Source organism: Pseudorca crassidens, chromosome 2, assembly GCF_039906515.1.
Source record: "Pseudorca crassidens isolate mPseCra1 chromosome 2, mPseCra1.hap1, whole genome shotgun sequence".
Taxonomy (NCBI): Eukaryota; Metazoa; Chordata; class Mammalia; order Artiodactyla; family Delphinidae; genus Pseudorca; species Pseudorca crassidens.
The window spans coordinates 25,682,837-25,702,500 of NC_090297.1; the positions used below are offsets into that span (position 1 = coordinate 25,682,837).

General features: G+C 44.4%; 2 protein-coding genes across 4 annotated transcripts in view; one reads left to right on the forward strand and one right to left on the reverse strand.

Moving 5' to 3' along the window:
- Positions 1–1,933, forward strand: part of RBBP4 (RB binding protein 4, chromatin remodeling factor) — a 17,798-nt gene extending 15,865 nt beyond the window's left edge. Inside the window, exon 12 of the mRNA XM_067725306.1 lies at positions 946–1,933. Coding sequence (XP_067581407.1) covers positions 946–1,011 — 66 coding nt within the window. The 3' untranslated portion in view covers positions 1,012–1,933. The remainder of the gene's footprint in view (positions 1–945) is intronic.
- Positions 1,389–19,664, reverse strand: part of SYNC (syncoilin, intermediate filament protein) — an 18,369-nt gene continuing 93 nt past the window's right edge. The window contains exons 1-5 of one of the 3 annotated variants that reach the window (XM_067725304.1): positions 19,168–19,664; positions 17,567–17,672; positions 12,927–14,070; positions 5,135–5,259; positions 1,389–3,521 (exon numbers count right to left, since the gene is read on the reverse strand). The exon at positions 19,168–19,664 is cut by the window's right edge and continues 87 nt beyond it. In XM_067725304.1, coding sequence (XP_067581405.1) covers positions 3,461–3,521; positions 5,135–5,259; positions 12,927–13,913 — 1,173 coding nt within the window. In that variant the 5' untranslated portion in view covers positions 13,914–14,070; positions 17,567–17,672; positions 19,168–19,664 and the 3' untranslated portion in view covers positions 1,389–3,460. Of the gene's footprint in view, positions 4,943–5,126; positions 5,260–12,926; positions 14,071–17,566; positions 17,673–19,167 lie in introns of all 3 variants that reach the window. The other 2 variants (XM_067725305.1, XM_067725303.1) reach the window with 2 other exon arrangements.

The window sequence follows — 19,664 nt, forward strand, 5'->3', positions numbered from 1 at the left end:
CAGGATTGAACTGAGTTGTTGGACACCCCATTGGTGTCAGGGGAGAAGATACCACGCTTTTGTTGTCAGACTACTCACATAATTGTATACATTGTTTGTCCCTGTAGTCAGATTGAAAGCTAAGACTATCCCATCCTCTGTAGCACCTACCCTAGTGATACTAAGTGCATAGTAGATACTAAGAACAGTAAGTTTTGCCCAAGTGAAAGTGGTATCTGTGTTTAAGATGCTTTTGGATATGGGTATTTCATCAAGTCGTACAAGTAGAGTTTATTTTATGCAAGAACAGTTTCTCTTTTTAAAATATTTATAAATTGAGATTTAGAACATGGGTTTTGCAGTACAGTCACAGAATTGTGCAACCATCACTACAGTCAGTTACCCCAGAAAGAAACCCCACACCCAGTAGCCATCCCTCCCATTTGCCTCCAGTCCACCCAGTACTAGGCAACCATTAATCTACTTTCTGTATGGATTTGCCTATTCTGCACATTTAATATAAATGAAATCATACAATATGTGACTGACTTTTTTTATTGCCAAATAATACTCCATTGTATGGACGTATCATTTTATTTGTCCATTTATCAGTTGATGGACATTTGTGTTGTTTTTACTTTTTGACTGTTACGAATAATTGTCTGATTAAAAGACTCAAGGTTGATTATCAAGACAAATGGTAACCATACTTCAGTTTTTAGGGACTATCCTAATCCGGGGGGTGGCCTGTGGCCAGCTGCCTGTTTTATTTGGCATGCAACTATACTTACCCATTTGCAGGTTGTCTGTGGCTACTTTCATCCAACAACTGCAGAGTTGAATAGTTAAAACAGAGTATATGCCCCACAGTCTGTCTCCCTGGCCTCGTCTATTTGAAACTTTAACTTCAAGAAGTAACTTTCATGTTTACTCAATATCCTTTTCTCTTTTTCTTGTTTTTGGCAGGCAGAGAACATTTATAATGACGAAGACCCTGAAGGAAGCGTGGATCCAGAAGGACAAGGATCCTAGAGAATGTCTGCACTTCTTGTGATTTTAGACTCCCCTTTTCTTCTCAACCCTGAGATTGATTTAACACTGGTTTTGAGACACAGACTTTGGTTATCCCTCTATAATAAGTTCTATCAACAATGTTATTAGTCCAAACAGAAGGTGTTTTCTAAATATTAACTGGAGGCTTCTTGATTCAGGAAAGCCACAGACTTATATTTAAATTTTCTTCAGGAATTTTCTAGTAACAGAGGTCTAAAGTAGCCACAAAAAGGGGAATATTGTGAGTGGTTATTTTTCTTCTTATGCTATATCCCCAAGTTTTTCTGACTCATTTAAGTAAATGCTAGAGTGAGTAAGAAATAGAGCCAAGTGAGGTAGGTGTCTGAGCCATGAAGTATAAATACTACAAGATGTCATTTTTATTCAGGAAATAGGGGAGATTCAAGTCATATAAATTCCTGCTCTAAAATCTTCACACGGAACTTGCCAGGATACACATTTTCTTACACAGACCAGTCTCCTCTCAGTTTCTTCAGTTAAGTCAAAACAATGTGTTCCTCTTTCCCCATATATTTTTGCTTGTTAGTGTATTTCTTGAGCTGTTTTCATATTATTTCTTTCCTTTCTGTGAAATGGTTTAAAAAAAAAAAAAAACTTGGGACCACCAAGTTGTAAAGATGTATGTTTTTACCTGACAGTTATACCACAGGTAGACTGTCCAGTTAAATTGAGAAGAGCGAATCAATAGCTTGTATTTGTTTTTAAAATTAAATTAATCCTGGATAAGAGTTGCTTTTTTTTTTTTTTTAAAGGAGTTAGTCCTTGACCACTAGTTTGATACCATCTCTATTTTGGGTGACCTGTTTCACCAGCAGGCCTGTTACTCTCCATGACTAACTGTGTAAGTGCTTATAATGGAATAAATTGCTTTTCTACATAATCCCACGCTGATGGGTTTTATTTAATATATAATATCCATCAAACACCAGTCTCTGGCGTCTAGAAGAGTTGTTCAGGTGACAGTTATTTTCTATGGTCTTTGACTACCAAGAGCAGAATTAAATATAATAGACCCAGAGGTATAGCAAAGAGCTTTACTCCTTCCCGGGGGAAGTGAAAGACATAAAATGCTGAATCAGAGGTACACAGATTAGTCTTTGATAAAATAACATCTTTTTGAAGTCTATCTCTGGAGAACTACATGAACTTTCAAGAATGTCAGAGGCAGTGTGGCAGAGAGAATTTAAGGCAAAATTTAAATTTGGAAAAGGTGTTTGACCTTTTCTCATAGAGAGGTTGAATCTCCCCAGTATTTTTTTCACTGGGGCCTGTACTTAGAGGTTAGAAAAATAGGCTCTTGAGAGCCAAGTGCCATAACCAGGTAAAATGCCGGGTTCTTCAACCACCCAATTTAACGGAGTAGATCACTCTGACCCAGAATCATTTTCATGAGGTGAAAAATCAAACTCATCTTTGGGGAAATCTGGATTGGTTCTTTATTCTAAGTCAGTAGTTCTTTTTTTTTTTTTTTTTTTTTTTTTTTTTTGCGGTACGCGGGCCTCTCACTGTTGTGGCCTCTCCCATTGCGGAGCACAGGCTCCGGACGCACAGGCTCAGCGGCCATGGCTCACGGGCCCAGCCGCTCCGCGGCACATGGGATCTTCCCGGACCGGGGCACGAACCCGTGTCCCCTGCATCGGCAGGCGGACTCTCAACCACTGCGCCACCAGGGAAGCCCAGTAGTTCTTTTAGAGTATAGTGAAAATTACCATGACACAAGAGTAAATCTACATGAATCAGCACAGACTTAAAGAAAAGTAAACTTTGTAAAGGAATTCAATTAAAGTCTAACATTCATGGCACAAAAGAATTCAAATTGTAAACCCATGTACAGTTGACCCTTGAACAACGTGGGTTTGAACTGCATAGGTCCACTTACAACATACTTTTCAATAGTAAATACCACAGTACTATACCTGCAGTGGTTGGTTGAGTCCGTGGATGTGGAGGAACCTCGGATACCGAGGGCCAACTAAGTTATGTGCAGATTAACCGCCACATTGTTCAGGGGTCAACTTGAATATAAGGAAAATCGTCTGCCTTTTTGACTCCACCTGTGTTCCTGAAAAACTTTTGGGTCAACAGAAGGTAAGATACATTCTTCACAATACAGCAAGGTGTGTCCATACATTCTTCCTTTACTTTGTGCGTGTGGAGGGTTGTTGATGGGTGACAGGAGACTTATTTTTCCATTTCTCAGTGCATCGAAATCAGTACCAGCAGCCTATGAAATAGAATCCAGCTAAGAGTTGACTGATAGTATTCTGCCTCCAGCCAGCCCTATGATCTTTTTAAACAGGTCAGCCAGTATTTGTAACTTTCCCAGAGTGAACTGCTTGCCAAATCCCTGGCACTCCCTTCTCTGTTTAGAAAAAAGTATGTCCAAAGGGTACTCAGTGATCCTTTGCTAAGAAGTTTTTTTTGTTGGTTCTTGGTTACAGATTCGGCCATATGTTTCTAAACAGCCCCTGTAAGGTTGAGAGAAAAAAGGATAAGTTTAAACTTTCTGCAACTTGAAATAATACAGTATAAAGTTTTTGTGGGGGTTTTTTGTTTGTTTTTTGGGGGTTTTTTGTTTGGGTGCGCTGCATGGCTTGTGGGATCTTAGTTCCCTGACCAGGGATTGAACCTGTGCCCACAGCAGTGAAAGCGCTGAGTCCTAACTGGACCACTAGGGAATTCCCAGTATAAAGTTTTTAATAATGAATTTCTGAAGCTTAGTGCAGGCCATATTGAGGAGAGATTGCTAGAGTGTGTTTTGCATCTAATCAAGGATGATTTTGGGAGGGGCTAGCTAAAAAGTTTTTCTGCCCACGTTAACTTTACACACAGGTATTACAAGGCCTGAAATTCTGTAATTTCGATTCTTTGGATTAATCATTGTCTTTTCCATGTACTTTTCATCTTATCCACACAAAGGTGTTTAGCAGATCATTTTCTTCGGTTACAAGGTTCTAGTAATCTCCCAAACAATGGGCATAGTCAGTTATTCCTGGATGAAACATGGTAAAAGAAAATCCTAGTATGGGAGTTCCCTGATGGTCTAGTGGTTAGGATTCAGCGCTTTCGCTGCTGTCGCCCGAGGTTCAATCCCTGATGGGGGAACTGCAAGCCATGCAGGCTGGCCAAAGGAAAAAAAAATCCTAGTAATTTAGGAAAAGCATCAGTAATAATAGTTATTTGTGAATTTGTATACAAAATGTAGGATTAACTAGGAAATTAATAAAAATTTATGGATATTTATCTAGTATCCAACTTGATCTTTTTTAATCCTTAGTTTCTTTATCCAAGAGAATCTAGCACTTTATAAAGAATGTGAGGACATATTGGTATGTAAAGAACTTAATGGATAGGTGTGTTGCTTGTTTCACAAATTAAGCAATAATCATGTCCTTTAGTCTACAAACAACACCCTCTTCAGCTTTGTAAATGACTGTTAACAGATTAATTTAGCCTTCTTGGCCTCCTTAGTCATAGTTTGAATTAGGTACCCTAACTGCCTTCTCTGCTATTCTAAGGAAACTTTATGAATAGCATATGGGGTCACGTAGGGTGAGGAAAGTAAGAATGCACAGAGCGTAGATGTTTTATCCTGTTCTGGATTTCCTGATGATAATCAGGACATATTTTAAGTCCTACTAGAAATTGAAACATTCCAAATGAAGCCTGAATGCTTGAACCAGGCAACCTGGAAGTATGTGTTATCCCTAAATGACTGACTTGTCATTAGACACAATCTTTTTTTAAGGCACTAGTCTTGTTAGGTTAGGAAAGCAGCAACAATGCAGACACTGCTCTTATAACCTACAAGGATCACGTTGCGGCTGTGTCTGGATTCCACCTGCCTCAGAAGTGGGAGCATTAGCCTGTTCCAGGCTCTTGGGTAGCATAGGCGTTTAAAAAAAAAGAGCCATTTTCCATCTGTTCACGGATGAGCATAATTTGAAAAATTTTCCCCCAGTTTTCTTTTTTTTTTTTTTGCTTTTCACTGTCAAGAGAAATTTCTCCTGAGCAACATCTGCCCTCCCCACCATTCCCTCAGCCTTTGTTAGTTGAGATTTGGGTAGCAGCAAAAACTGACTTGTATGTTGCGAGCTCTTCAGCAAGGCTGATCTTTAGCTGCTCCATCTCTTTGTTCTTCTGTTGCTGGAGTTGCACCCCGCTTCTTAGCTGCCTCTGTTGTTCTTCCATTTCCTCCAGCTGTTCCTGCGTGAGGACCAAGAACATTTCTAATGCACCAAACAACAAAAACCTGACATTGTCCATAATAGTATATTTCCTTACACATTGTTTAATCTCCATAGCAGTATTGAGGTTGAGAAATAGATTCAGAGAATTTGTGTTTTGACAGTGATACTGTTTTTGACAGTGATACTGTTCTGAAAGGAGTCTTGTCTGTTAACCACAGCTTACATCTTAAAATCCTGCAAAGGGTGGACAGAGGGACTTTTCAGAGGGACTTTTTTGTTTCCCAATTTTAAGAAGTGTCGGGGGCTTCCCTGGAGGCGCAGTGGTTGATGATATGCCTGCCCTGGTCCGGGAAGATCCCACTTGCCACGGAGCAACTAAGCCTGTGCGCCACAACTACTGAGCCTGCACTCTAGAGCCCGTGAGCCACAACTACTGAGCCCGTGTGCCACAACTCCTGAGCCTGTGCACCTAGAGCCCGTGCTCCGCAACAAGAGAAGCCACCACAATAAGCCTGCCCACCGCAATGAAGAGTAGCCCCCACTCTCTGCAACTAGAGAAAGCCAGCAACGAAGTCAGCAACAAAGACCCAACGCAGCCAAAAATAAGTTAAAAAAGTGTCAGGGAGGATTTTGATTATCTAGTGGTGAACTAAGAATTTTATAGACCCCTTGCTCTATGTACAAGTTTGTTTCCGTTAATAATCAGTAGTCTTTATAATGCCCAACAACTTCAGCAATTTAAGTTGAAAGAAACCAAGTCTTTGTGTAAGCAATTATTCTTTTTTTTAAATCACTACATTTATTTTTTTTTTTGCGGTACGCGGGCTTCTCACTGTTGCGGCCTCTCCCATTGCAGAGCACAGGCTCCAGATGCACAGGCTCAGCGGCCATGGCTCACGGGCCCAGCCACTCCGTGGCCTGTGGGATCTTCCCGGACCGGGGCACGAACCAGCGTCCCCTGCATCGGCAGGCGGACTCAACCACTGCGCCACCAGGGAAGCCCTAAGCAATTATTCTTGAATATTATATTTGAATCTCCTTGAAGTCAGAGATATCTTTACTTAGTACTTGCCACAACATGGCATGCAGATAGATGCTTTATTAGTGAGGGTATCAGAGTTGTTAATTTCCTATATCCTTTGCTTATTACATCAGGACAATTCGTTCTAAAGTTGGAAGATGAAGGCGCTATGCCCTGGAGGCCCTCAGGGGTCTTCAGATAACTATTTCCCATTCTGCCAAAACCAGGCGGGATGCATTCTGTAAATTGTGTCTGCCTAGGATTAATGCCTGACGAATGAAGATGTCAGCAAATCAGTCTGTGCCTTGGTTGCTAGCTGACATGGATCCTCAGGATCCATGGGGTAGCTGGGAAGGGAAGAGAGCGTTGAAATTGGAAGGCACATCTTTAAGGAGCAATGACTTTACCTCAGATTTTGAAGAATAATACAATAGGAATCCGGTTTAGGTGCATACTGTCATTAGAAGGATCTAAATAATTTGTTCACTGAGTCACCCTTAATATACTTGTGGCCTGTCAATCTGCAGTGTTTTGATACTCTGGCTGAATCTCAACTTTCATCAACATTGTCAAAGGTCTTTTTTTTAGTGCCTAGCCATGCTTTGATACCACACAGAGATGTAGCCTTACGATCTAAGAGCATGTTATCTAAAGAAAAGCATCTGCATACCTCTGTGCCCCAGTTTCCCAAGCCTCACCATCTAGCAAACCTGTTGTTTGCTGGATATACAAAAGACCTGCTTGTGAAGGCTGTCTGCACCATCACTGATAAGCTCTTGACAGGGAGAAACTGTCACAGAATGAAGGAAGTATTGTACAGTGACAGAAATTAAGGACAATCTCCATTCTTAATCCTGGGTAGCACCACTGGGTTAACTTTAAAAACTGCTTTATTGGGACTTCCCTGGCGGTCCAGGGGTTAAGACTCCATGCTTCCACTGCAGGGGGCACGGGTTCGATCCCTGGTTGGGGAGCTAAGATCCCACATGCCGCATGGCGTGACCAAAAAAAAAACTAAAACAACAAAACAAAACAAACCTGCTTCATCATCTCAATCTTTCATAGGCTTTCCATTTTCTTTAGTCTGGCATTCAGACTCCTGCTAGTTGGACCCTTACTTCTAACTAGAACCTCCATTATTCCTGTAGTCTGCACTGTCCAGTATGGAAGTCACTAGCCACATGTGGCTATTGAGTACTTGAAATATGGCTAGTCTGAACAGCGATGTGCTGTGAGTGTAAGATACATAGCAGATTTCTAAGACTTGACACCAAATATATATATATGTGTGTGTATATATATATATATATATATCAAATTTTAATGTTGATTACATATTATAGTGGTAATATTTTTGCTATGCTGGGTTAAATGTATTATTTTCACCTGTTTCTTAATTTTTTTTTAATGTGGCTACTAGAATTTTTTTTCTTTTTTTGGCCACGCTGTGTGGCGTGTGGGATCTTAGTTCCTCAGCCAGAGATTGAACCCACGCCCCCTGCATTGGAAACGCAGAGGCTTAACCACTGGACCGCTAGGGAAGTTCCCCTAGAAATTTTTAAATGACATCTGTGGCTTGCATGATACTTCTGTTGGAGAGTGCTGCTCTAGTCTGAACAAGTCAGATTTCTGTGCCTTTACTCCTGCCATTTCTGTCACCTAGATAGCATCTGTTCCCTTATATTGAATTTTTTTTTTATTCATGTCTAACTCCCAACCAGATTGTAGGTTCCTGGTTCTTAGTATGTCCGGCACCCTACACATAATGCTTATTGAGGTGAAGCATGCAGATAGTAAGCATATTCCATCTTTTGGCATTAGAAGTCTACCAATTTCAAGCTAAAAACTTTGAGATCATTCTCAGCAAATTCCTCACCCTGCCCACTGCAACCAGTCACCAAATGCTACCCATTTAACTTCACATCTCTCATCTCTCCTCTAAGTGGTGTTTCCAGGCTCTTTCAATCTACCCTCCACACTGCCACTTAGAGTACGTAACTACGTGGCAGGCACCATTAGCAGCACTTTACAGATATTAACTAGTTCATTCCTTGCAACAGCCCTATTAATCCCATTTTACATGTGAGGAAGCTGAACCACAGAGGTTAAGTCATTTGTCCAAAGTTTCCCAGTTAGTAAGTGGTAGAGCCAGGATTTGCCACTGACTTACAGCTCATACTCTTAATTGCTTTATTGCCTTCATATAGATAGATATAAAGGTAGACATAGATGATAGATGATTGATAGATGATAGATAATAGATAGATGATAGATGAAAGATAGATGATAGATAACAGATGATAGGTAGATGATAGATGAAAGATAGATGACAGATGAAAGATAGATGATAGATGATAGATAGATAGATTGATAGATGATAGGTAGACAAATGATAGGTGATAGGTAGATAGATAGATGATAGATAAATAGATGAAAGATAGATGATAGGTAGATAATAGATAGATAGATAATAGATAGGCTCTTAAATGGTCTTCAAACTGTTTTCCAGGAAACCACAGGAGGAGGCCATGCTGGAGTGACCTTGTCACTCTTTAGTTAGAAAGTAGCTCTACTTTTACTTGTTTTACATGTTGGCATTCCATATAAAATTGTTTTGGGGAAAGGGTCTGTGGCTTTGAAGAAAACCTTTTTAGGAAAACCACTGACCTAAAGAATACATAAAGCCGGGCTTCCCTGGTGGCGCAGTGGTTGAGAGTCGGCCTGCCAATGCAGGGGACATGGGTTCGTGCCCCGGTCCAGGAAAATCCCACATGCCGCGGAGCGGCTGGGCCCGTGAGCCATGGCCGCTGAGCCTGCGCGTCCGGAGCCTGTGCTCCGCAACGGGAGAGGCCACAACAGTGAGAGGCCCGCGTACCGCAAAAAAAAAGAATACATAAAGCCCTTTGCAATCTGGTCCCAATCTACCTCTCCAGCCTCATCTCTCTATTTCTCACATTCCTTATGTTCCAGCCACGCTGAGCTTCTCACTTCCCATAACAGCGTCTGTGTTTTCATGCTTTTGTATAAGCTGTTCCCTCTGCCTAGAATACCCTTCCCTTGTCTACACAGTGAATTCATTCTTTAAGGCTCAGCTCAAACACCCTGCAGTAGTTGAGTGTGGACTTGAACTAGATGGCACAGGGTTACATCCTTCCTTCATCACTTCCTAGCTGTGTAACCCTGGACAGATGACTTCTCTGACTCACCTGTTTTCTTGTTTTTCAAATGGTGACAGCAGTTATACCTATCTCAGATGTAAGAATTAAATGAATTATTACATGTAAAGAACTTCACGTACATGCTAGCTATTGTTAATCCTCTAATGAAATTTCCCCCTTTTCTCCCCAGGTGTAATTATACCTGCTTCAGTACAATGCTTTATTCCTACAACTATTACATAGTCTATCACACTGAAGCATATTAATTATTTCATTGATTCTAAAACTCACACTTTAACATCTTACTTTGATCAGGATGCATCTTACAATCAAGTGTATTAGATTTTATGAAATTTTATCTTGCATCCTTCCTGGACTATAAACTTTTATTTCTTCTTTTCTTTTTCTGTTTAATTTTTATTTTTTGTATTTTTTGTTCATTTTATTTATTATTATTATTATATTTTAATTGGACTATCAACTTTTTGAGGACAGGGGCTGCCCCCCACCTCCACCCTACACCACAGCGTCTCATCCCTTGCCAGCACATAGCTCATTGCCTGGCCCATAGAAAATAGGCACTTAGAAGATATTTGTCAAATGAATGGATGATGGTGATGAAAGAGGCAAAGTTTATAGTCATAAGAGTGAAGCGTACCCTTGAAAAGTAATCAGATGCCATACATGGCCTTTGGCAAACAGTTTAGGAAGAAGCCATTTCAGAAAGAAGAATTGGGACTTCCCTGGTGGCGCAGTGGTTAAGAATCCGCCTGCCAATGCAGGAGATACGGGTTTGAGCCCTGGTCCGGGAAGGTCCCACATGCCGCAGAGCAACTAAGCCTGTGCGCCACAACTACTGAGCCTGCGCTCTAGAGCCCGCGAGCCACAACTACTGAAGCCCACGTGTGTGTGCTCCACAACAAGAGAAGCCACTGCAGTGAGAAGTCCGCGCACTGCTACGAAGAGTAGCCTGTGCTCGCCGCAACTAGAGGAAGCCCGCGCACAGCAACGAAGACCCAACGCGGCCTAAAATAAATAAATTTTTAAAAAAGAAAAGAAAGAGAAGAATTAGCTCTTTCATACCTTTATTCCTACTTTAATTATGGTATGGCGATAGGAGACACCCATCAAGATTGTTTTCTATAGAATGATCTTTGGAAAGGTGCACAGATCATCAAATCTGAAACAAATCCAGTACAGTGACGAAAATCACTGGGGAAAAAGTTCTACAACTCTAGCACTATGTTAGAAAATTCTAATCCTGAAGATTCCTTACTTAGAGCACCACCATCCTAGTTAGTCTTGCCTGAAATCTAAGCATCCTCTTTGACTTCTCACCTCTCTGCCCCACTCATTCTGTAGCCAAGTTTATTCTACATTTGTTCTTGTATCCTTCCCCTTCCTTTTATTCCTGCTACCATTGTTTCCTTTTACCAATAGTAGCTTCCTAATTAGTCTCCTTGCCTTTGGGTCTCTAGCCCATTTTACACACTGCCACCAATACTGTTTCTAAAAGGAGAGCAACGATCATGTTAATCCCTTGATTAAATACCTTTATGGGGGCTTCCCTGGTGGCGCAGTGGTTAAGAATCCGCCTGCCAATGCAGGGGACACGGGTTCAAGCCCTGGTCCGGGAAGATCCCACATGCGGCGGATCAACTAAGCCCTTGTGCCACAACTACTGAGCCTGTGTGCCACAACTACTGAAGCTTGCGTGCCTAGAGCCCACGCTCTGCAACAAGAGAAGCCACCACAATGAAAAGCCTGCACACCACAACAAAGAGTAGCCCCTGCTCAACACAACTAGAGAAAGCCCACGCACAGCAACGAAGACCCAACACAGCCAAAAATAAATTTTAATGAATAAATAATAAAATAAAAAGAAGCTCTTAAAAATAAAAAAACCTTTATGGATGCAACTGACCACTGAATAAAGTCCAAACTCCCTAGTTTGGATTTCAAAATCCAATGTGATCTGCCCCGATTTACCTTTACAGGTTCAACTCACCTCTCAGTTTTTCACCTTTCACATGCAGCCAAGTTACAAATTATATTTTAGATCTATTAGATTAAATAAAATATATTAAAATTACCTTCACCTATTTCTTTTTTTATGTGGTTATTAGAAAATTTCAAATTATATATGTGGCTTGTGTTATATTTCTGTTGGACAGCACTGCTCTAGATCTTACCTGTACTTCAACACTTAGCTCAAATAACATTGTCTTCCGTTATGGGTTCTCTGATTTAATCCACGACTATTATCCCATAGCATTCTTATTTGTACCTCTCTTAAATCACGTTACTTCCTACCCTGGGTTACAATTGTTAATGTAACATTTGATTGAGTGTAAGCTGTTAAGGTTAGTATTTATTTATGCAAGGATAATTAGTGCCCTTTCACTAGATTGTGACCCAGTAAAAAAGCAGTGCAGTGAAGGCGGCGGGCAGTGTTGGGTGAGTGAGGGGAGTGCATATATGTATAGTTTGAAAACGTTCAATATTATGACCAAAAAAACCCCACCGTTTTCATAATACAACTACAGAAAGCTTGACAAAATCTTCAGTGAAGTAAATGCAGCCATTTTCAACAGAGGACATGTTCCCTTAAGGATACGTCAAAATCTCTGGCAGGGCATAAGATTAAGTTCATCCAAAAAAGGGGGGTTCCAAAAAAAAGTACTGCTCTGAAAAGCACCACACTGTGGTCTTCTCATGGTACCCAGCAGCTCTTAAGTCAGCGCTTAACTGATGCATACTCTGAGCCTGGTGGCAGAGATAAGTAAAACATACTCCCTACCTTCCGAAAGCTCACAGTCTGTGGGGGAGAGAGACTTGTTTATGCACTTAGTGTTCATCTCCCACTCTGTTCTAAAAGGGATTAGAACTGGCTCACGATCAGAAATAGCTTGAATACAAGTGAAATGGTGACAAATGCACAAAAAAGGAAAACGAGGAATTGAGATTTATAGATTTCATCCCAGTTTTTTAAGACTGGAAAAACTTCAAGGCAGAGATCAGATAGGTGGGGCTTGAGGGTGAATATGGGAGAGGGGAGAGAATGAATACTACCTAGCCTCATTCCCTCCTGCTCTATATAAACCCAAGTGTGATTCACTTAGAATTGGAAACTTGTGCTGTGGAAAGAGCACTGAAATATTTGGGGGTGGTCAGACTAGAGTTCAAATTACTCCAACTCACTGGGCCTCAGTTTCCTCATCTATGAAAAATGATAATAGTTGACTTGGAGGATTAATGAAGATCAAGTGAGATAATTGGTGTAAAAGTGCTGTGTAAATTAAGAGTGCAAGATAACTTTCAGCCCTAGCACAGGCCTGAATGAATGAAATGCAAAATGGCGTAAAGAAGTGAGTGAATGGCCCAAGGAACAAATTGTTCTTCCTACATATGCTAGTATCCTTCAGCCCAAAGACATTTGGCCCCGATCCCCTTTTCCTCCCCAGGCTAAAAGACTGTACTTCCTTTCATGCCAAGTGGGCCTACCCTGTACTGCTGCACATCCTCGTCTCGTTTTTGCCTCACAAGGGTGGTCTGGTCCTCCAGATTCCTGTTTTGCAGCTGGAGCTGAAGGGCCTCTGCTTGCAGGGGTCGCAGAGCCTCCTTCATCTCCTGGATCTCGGCCTGGGTTTTCTGCAGAGCTCTGGCCGCAGCTTCTTTCTTCTCTAGGAGCCGCAGCAGCTGAGGCTCATACTCCTGCTCCAGGCCCTGGCGGCTCTCCGCCATGAGGTTCTCGAACTGGGCAGAGAGCTGCCGGCTCTCCTGGAGAAAGTGCCCATCCCTCTGGCTTGGAGGTGCTTCTAGTTGTTGCCGTAACTGCTCCTTTTGCTTCTGATAGGCATCCCGAAGCTGGGCTAATTCCTCCGAGAGCTGGGCTGCCTGGGCGGTCAGCACTTCCCGGAACTCGGCAAACTGGGCCACGTCCTGCCGGCGGCACTCCAGCTGATATTGGTAGGACACACATTCCTTCGTCACCTTGAACAGCTTCTGCTTGACCAGTCGGATCTCCTCCCTCAGACCATCCCTCTCCAGCTCTGCCTGGGCGTGCAGTTTGTAGGCAGCCAGGATGTCGTGGTGGACCTGTTGCACCTCCTGCAGGGCTGGTTCCCGGAGCAACACAAGCTCATGGATGAGCTGATCCCTCTCCTCTTCCAGCTGGGCCACGGCTTGGACACACTGCTGGAAACGCCCCTCCAGCAATTCCAGGTCCTCTGTGCTCAGGCTCCCCTCTGTGCTGGGACTCGGCCCAGCTCTGAGGCTCTCCTCGGGGTTAGGTTTCTCCTCGCTCGGGACAGTCTTTCCCCCATAAACCATCTGCTCTGGGCTTGTAGTCTTCCCCGGCTTCACGGGCTCTTCCACATATAGCATCTCCTCTGGCTTTCCTGGCTCCTCCACATACAGGGCCTCATCAGGCGTCCTGGTCTCCTCAATATGCAGCGTCTCCTCAGGCTTCTCGGTCTCTTCCACACACATAGCCACATCAAAGTCACCTGTGTCCCCCGGGTAGAGAATATCCTCTAAGTTCAAGGTCCCTTCCAAAGACAGAGTAACTTCTGGGTTCCAGGTCCCCACCTCATACGGGGATTCAGAGTTCTCCTCTTGCAGAGAAGTGGCCTCTGCTCTTGTGTTCCTGCAAGAGAAATGACAAGGTGAGAGGGCAGCCACAGTCCTGGGATGGTTTGTGACTGGAGCCAGTAGGACACAGGCCTAATTTATATCAAATTCTCACATCTCAGAGAGCACATGTCTGCCCCTTCCCTCCATTGATCCACCCCGACACAGCCCATTGCTTAGATCTGACACCATCCCCATGATGTCAGTGTCGAGTCTCTGCTTACATACCTTCAAGGACTGGAAACTCACACCTGAGCTACTATATGTTCCACCGTCATAAGAAAATTCTAGTGTTGAGGTAAAACCTTCCCTGCAATTTTTCCCTGGGTTTGATTCTTCTTTCTAGAATCAGACAAATCTAATTTCTCTTCCATGTAAGTTCTTTGAACACTTAAAGAGAACTGATTTATCCTTCAATTATTCCATGCATGCCAAGGTTTCCAGTACCCACCTCATTTGGGTCACTTCTTTCTGACAGGCTCCAAGTTGACAGGCTCGCTATCCCTTGGGGATGGGTATAGGAAGCAATACCCAGGTGTACTCTGAGCAGTGATTCTCTGGACACTATACTCCTATTGTTGCAGTCAAGACACCCTTAGCATATAGGGCAGCTCCATCATATTCTGGATAAATGCTGAGTTTGACTAAAATCCTGAAGACTTTTTCACACCAAGTGCTTTTAAACAACATCTCTTGTTCCTATAAAACTTCATCTTGTTGGAATTGGCCCATCCTTCTAGCCTGTCAATGCTCTTGAATTCAGATTCTGTGATTCTAACAGATGAGCCCCTTAACCCAGCTGCCCGTTGCCTGCTAGCTTACTCAGTTCCTGTGGAGGAATGCTCTCCTGCTGCTTTGGCCCTCAAGTGGCTTTGGTCTTTCCTGTTTCAAATGCATCTTACCTGCCTTGGATCTCTGAGCAATTCTTTGAAAATATAAAATACCATGGAAATAATAATAAATTATACTTTTAAAGGTCTTATATACACCAGGCCCTGTTCTAAATGTTTTACATATATCGATTCATTTAATCCTCATAACAATTCTATGAGGTGGTTACATTTATTATTCCCATTTTACAGATCAGGAAATGGAGGTCAAAGAGATTAAGTAATTTGCTCAAGGAAACTCAGATACTCAGAGTGCACCACTTACAAAACAGACTAGATTTGAGTGTAGCTTTCAATAAACTTTTCTTTTTTAAGATATAAAGTATAAATGAAAAGCCTCACATATCAAACAAAGAATTTGATTTGTCTTGAAAAGGCTTACTTGTGTCCAGGTTTTCAGCTCTATTTCTCAGCTCCAAGTTCCTAATAAAGACTACTTTTATTCTAAATCGTCTTCTCAGTCCTCCTCTCTACACCCCAGGAATCCCTGGCTTCCCTTTTGTATCTCCTGATGGCCCTCTGGAAACCACAAAAGTGTGTCTTCACCAGGCCCCAAACATCACTGGCCTCATTCAACCCCAGCACCTGCACCAAAACCTAAAACTTAATGACAACTCAACAATCACCTAGTCCATTCATTTCACTTTACCAGAGATGGAGTGCTTTTTTTGTTTTGTATAAATGCATGTATTTATTTATTTTTGGCTGAGTTGGGTCTTTGTTGCTGGGCGCGGGCTTTCTCTAGTTGGGGCGAGTGTGGGCTACTCTTCGCTGTGGTACATGGGCTTCTCATTGCGGTGGCTTCTCTTGTTGCGGAGCACGGGCTCTAGGTGTGCAGGCTTCAGTAGTTGTGGCTCGCAGGCTCTAGAGCACAGGCTCAGTAGTTGTGGCGCACAGGCTTAGTTGCTCCACGGCATGTGGGATCTTCCCGGACCAGGGCTCGAACCCGTGTCCCCTGCATTGGCAGGCGGATTCTTAACCACTGTGCCACCAGGGAAGCCCTGGAGTGCTTTTTTAGATATCTTCATCTGATGTTACTTGGCACCTCAAACTCAACTGCCACCAAATTATCCTTCTCCCTGAGCTTGTTACACCTGTATTTTCCAGCTCAGAGAAATATATCACCATACACCAGGCTGATGAGACAAGCAGTCTTTTTTTTTGTTTTTTAATTGGAGTACAGTTGATTTACAATGTTGTGTTAGTTTCTGCTGTACAGCAAAGTGAATCAGTTATACATATACATGTATCCACTCTAATCTTCTAGATTCTTTTCCCGTATAGGTCATTACAGAGTATTGAGTAGAGTTCCCTGTGCTGTGCAGTAAGTCCTTATTAGTTATCTATTGTATATATAGTACTGTGTATACGTCAATCCCAATCTCCCAATTTATCTCTTCCTCCCCTTTCCCCCCTGGTAACCATAACTTTGTGTTTTATATCTGTGACTCTATTTCTGTTTTGTAAATAAGTTCATTTGTACAATTTTTTAAAATATTTATTTATTTCTTCTTCTTATTTATTTTGGCTGTGCTGGGTCTTAACTGCAGCAATGTGGGATCTTTAGTTGCGGCATGCAGTTTTCTTAGTTGCAGCATGCATGTGGGATCTAGTTCCCTGACCAGGGATCAAACCCAGGTCCCCTGTATTGGGAGCGTGGAGTCTTACCCACTGGACCACCAGGGAAGTCCCTGTACCTTTTTTTTTTTTTTTAGATTCCACATATAAGTGATATTATATGATATTTGTCTTTCTCTGTCTGACTTAACTTCACTCAGTATGACAGTCTCTAGGTCCATCCATATTGCTGCAAATGGCATTATTTCATTCTTTTTTATGGCTGAGTAATATTCCATTATATATATGTACCACATCTTCTTTATCCATCCCTCTGTTGATAGACAAGTGGTCTTTAAACAGCCAACTCACTAAGAACTGACGTTTCTATCTCAGAAAGTCTCCAGTCTCTATCTCCCTCTTCACCCCATTGCCAGGACCCTCGTCCAAGTCATCATCCCTCACCCGCACTTTCGTACCAGCCTTCCCATAAGCCTTCTTCCTTCTCATCCCAGTCTGTTCTTGACAGTGCTGCAGCTTGCTATAATATAAAGCAAACTATCTTGCTCCTCTTCACCATATATAGCCAACTGCTTAGCATAGATTTAAGGCCCTTAAAGATGTGACCTCAACATACCTCTTCAGCCTCATCTCACATTACTACCCATAGCCCACCCAATGCTTGACAACTCGTAACATGCGTTAACTTTTCTACCTCCTACTCCTACCCCACAATGTCTAAAGGGTCCAGCTGAGAAAATACAGTTCATTGTATACCACATGACTAGAGAACAGTCCTACACTACCTGGAAAAGTAGAGTTCCTAATGCCAGGAAGGATGCACCTGCTCAGCTAGCCAGACCCACCCGGATCCTCAACAGAGTCCCTGCTTTGCCAGCAGACGGCCCTCACATCATGCTCCAGCTGAGTACTCCACCCTGGAATAACGTAATTGTGTTCAAGGAAGTATTCTAAGCGTTTCCCATAAATACTCATTTATCTGATGCTCGTCCATTATCCCCACTTTATAGATTAGGAAACCAAAGCACAGAGTAAAGAACTCACTCAAAGTTCTACAACTCGTACGTGGTGGAGCCTGGCGAAGGCCGGCAGTCTGGCTCCAGAGCCGGAGCTCCTTTTTACCACTCTCGTCTTAGAACAGGCATAAGATCTGAAAGAGGTAAAACAACTACGGCAGGTACAGAGCTCGGCCCTAGCATTCAAAATATATTTATATCTATTTACCTAACAAATTTCTACTCATCCTTCAAAGCCTGCTCAAACTCCACCTCCTCTGTTAAGCATTTCCCAGACAACTCCCATTCTTGTGTTCTCAAGGCACTTTGTAGGCAGCTCATCTTTGAACTAAGTGCTTTGTGTTACAGAAGAGCATGTATCTGTCTCCCCTGATGGTCCATTTCCTAACAACAAGTACAGTTATTCTCTCTATATCCCAGGGTGGGGCTCTGTAGAAGGTAGGCAGGCAGCAACCAACTGAGCTCCAGGGAGGAAACTTGCCCAAGGTCGAGTGGCAAAGCTGGAAGTAGATTCCAGGTCTCCTGACTTGCAGGCAGTGCTGTTACCACACACCACTCAGTCACCCCATCCACAGTGCCAGGCCTCTGCTAGGTGCTGCCCTCACACTGCTGTCTCTCTCTAAGGAGCTGGGGAAAAGTAGATTATGGGAGGCCTAGGGGCAAAGGGGCCAGCTTAACTGAGGCCCCTGACCTCAGGTTTCCTTGGGCTCCAAGCAGCCTCCCTCTCTGCCACTTTGTCCCTGTCCCTAGAGGATTCCATCAGCTCCCAACCCATCAGGGATGTGACTGGGAGTGTTTGTGATACTGTGCAGGCATGAGTTGGTGTGTGACTCTGTGTGTACCCCTATGTGTGTACAGGTGAGTGCACATGTAAAACAAGGCTCAGCTTTGTGCCCTTGGTGACAGGGGAGGGGTGTCAGGTATGTGTGTGTTTGCACCTCTACCTCTTGGTACAAGAGGAAGTCCAGGGCTACAGGCTGCCCTGGGGCAGAAATGCTCCCTACTCGCCCCAAATCCTTCAGCCACAGGTCCCTTCCCCGCTAACCAGTGGTGGAGCTGACCGTTGAATGTTGGAGAGGGCCTCCCCTCCAGGGCCCCTGCCAACCAAGGCCCTCTTGCTGGTCTGGGACAGTAGATTCTCCCCCCAACCCCGCCCCGTCTAACACCACCCCAAGCCCCAGACCAGAGAGAACCAGCTGCTTGAACACTCTCAACTCCAAGCTGGCAGCCGCCCAACCTTGCGCGAAGTCTCTTCCACACGGCAAATTCAGCAACTGGAGGCTTCCATCTCCAGCTGCATTTGGGGTGAGCAACGAAAGAAAACGGGTAGCGTCTTTGGCCACTGGGGGCCGAATGGCATCTCACGGTTGGTGCCCGCTAGTGTGAAGCGGTTAATCCTCGCACCGCCCGTGGGAGGGGGAGGGGTAATTATAAAAAGTCCCAGACAACCGGAGATGCCAGGCCGGGACGAGACGCCCCGATCTCCCTTCGCGGGTGGCTCCGCCCCGTGCCCCACCCAGGCTGGACCCCCGCCCCCGCCCGGCGAAAGGCGCTCGCGGGGGGTGGGGATCCGTCCAGCACCCCTTCCCCAGGGGGCGGCGACGCGGCCCCGGGACGGTCCTTTCCTACCTCGCGGCCTCGGCGGCGCCGTCCCCGCCGCGCCGGGGCTCCGGGCTGGCCATGGCTGCGCGACCCGGGCTGGGCGGCCGCGGTATTAATAGCTGGCCCCCTGGGCAGCCCGCGCCCGTCCGCCGCACTGCCAGCTGCAGCCGACACCGGATCCCGCCGGCCCCGGGCCGGGCGCGCCCACTTGGCCCAGGCTCCCGCCGCGGGAGGAGGGAGCGGGCCGCTAGGCCCGGGGGCGGGGAGATGCCGCCCCTCCCGCCACCAGCGGAGGGTGTGGGGGGAGGTATGGGGAGGGGTCGGCGTCTCCAAAACCAATCCCCCTGAGGTCTTCCCGAACCTTCTTTCTCTCCACCCTTCCCTTCCGAGGGTCCCGGTTTGGGCGGGGCGGGGCGGGGGGGCAGTGGAGGAAGGTGGCTCCGCAGCCTCAGGAGAGCGCTTGCCCCGCCAGACCGGCCCGGGAGGGGGTCAGGGTGTGGGGTTGGGGACCTCGAGGGACCCCG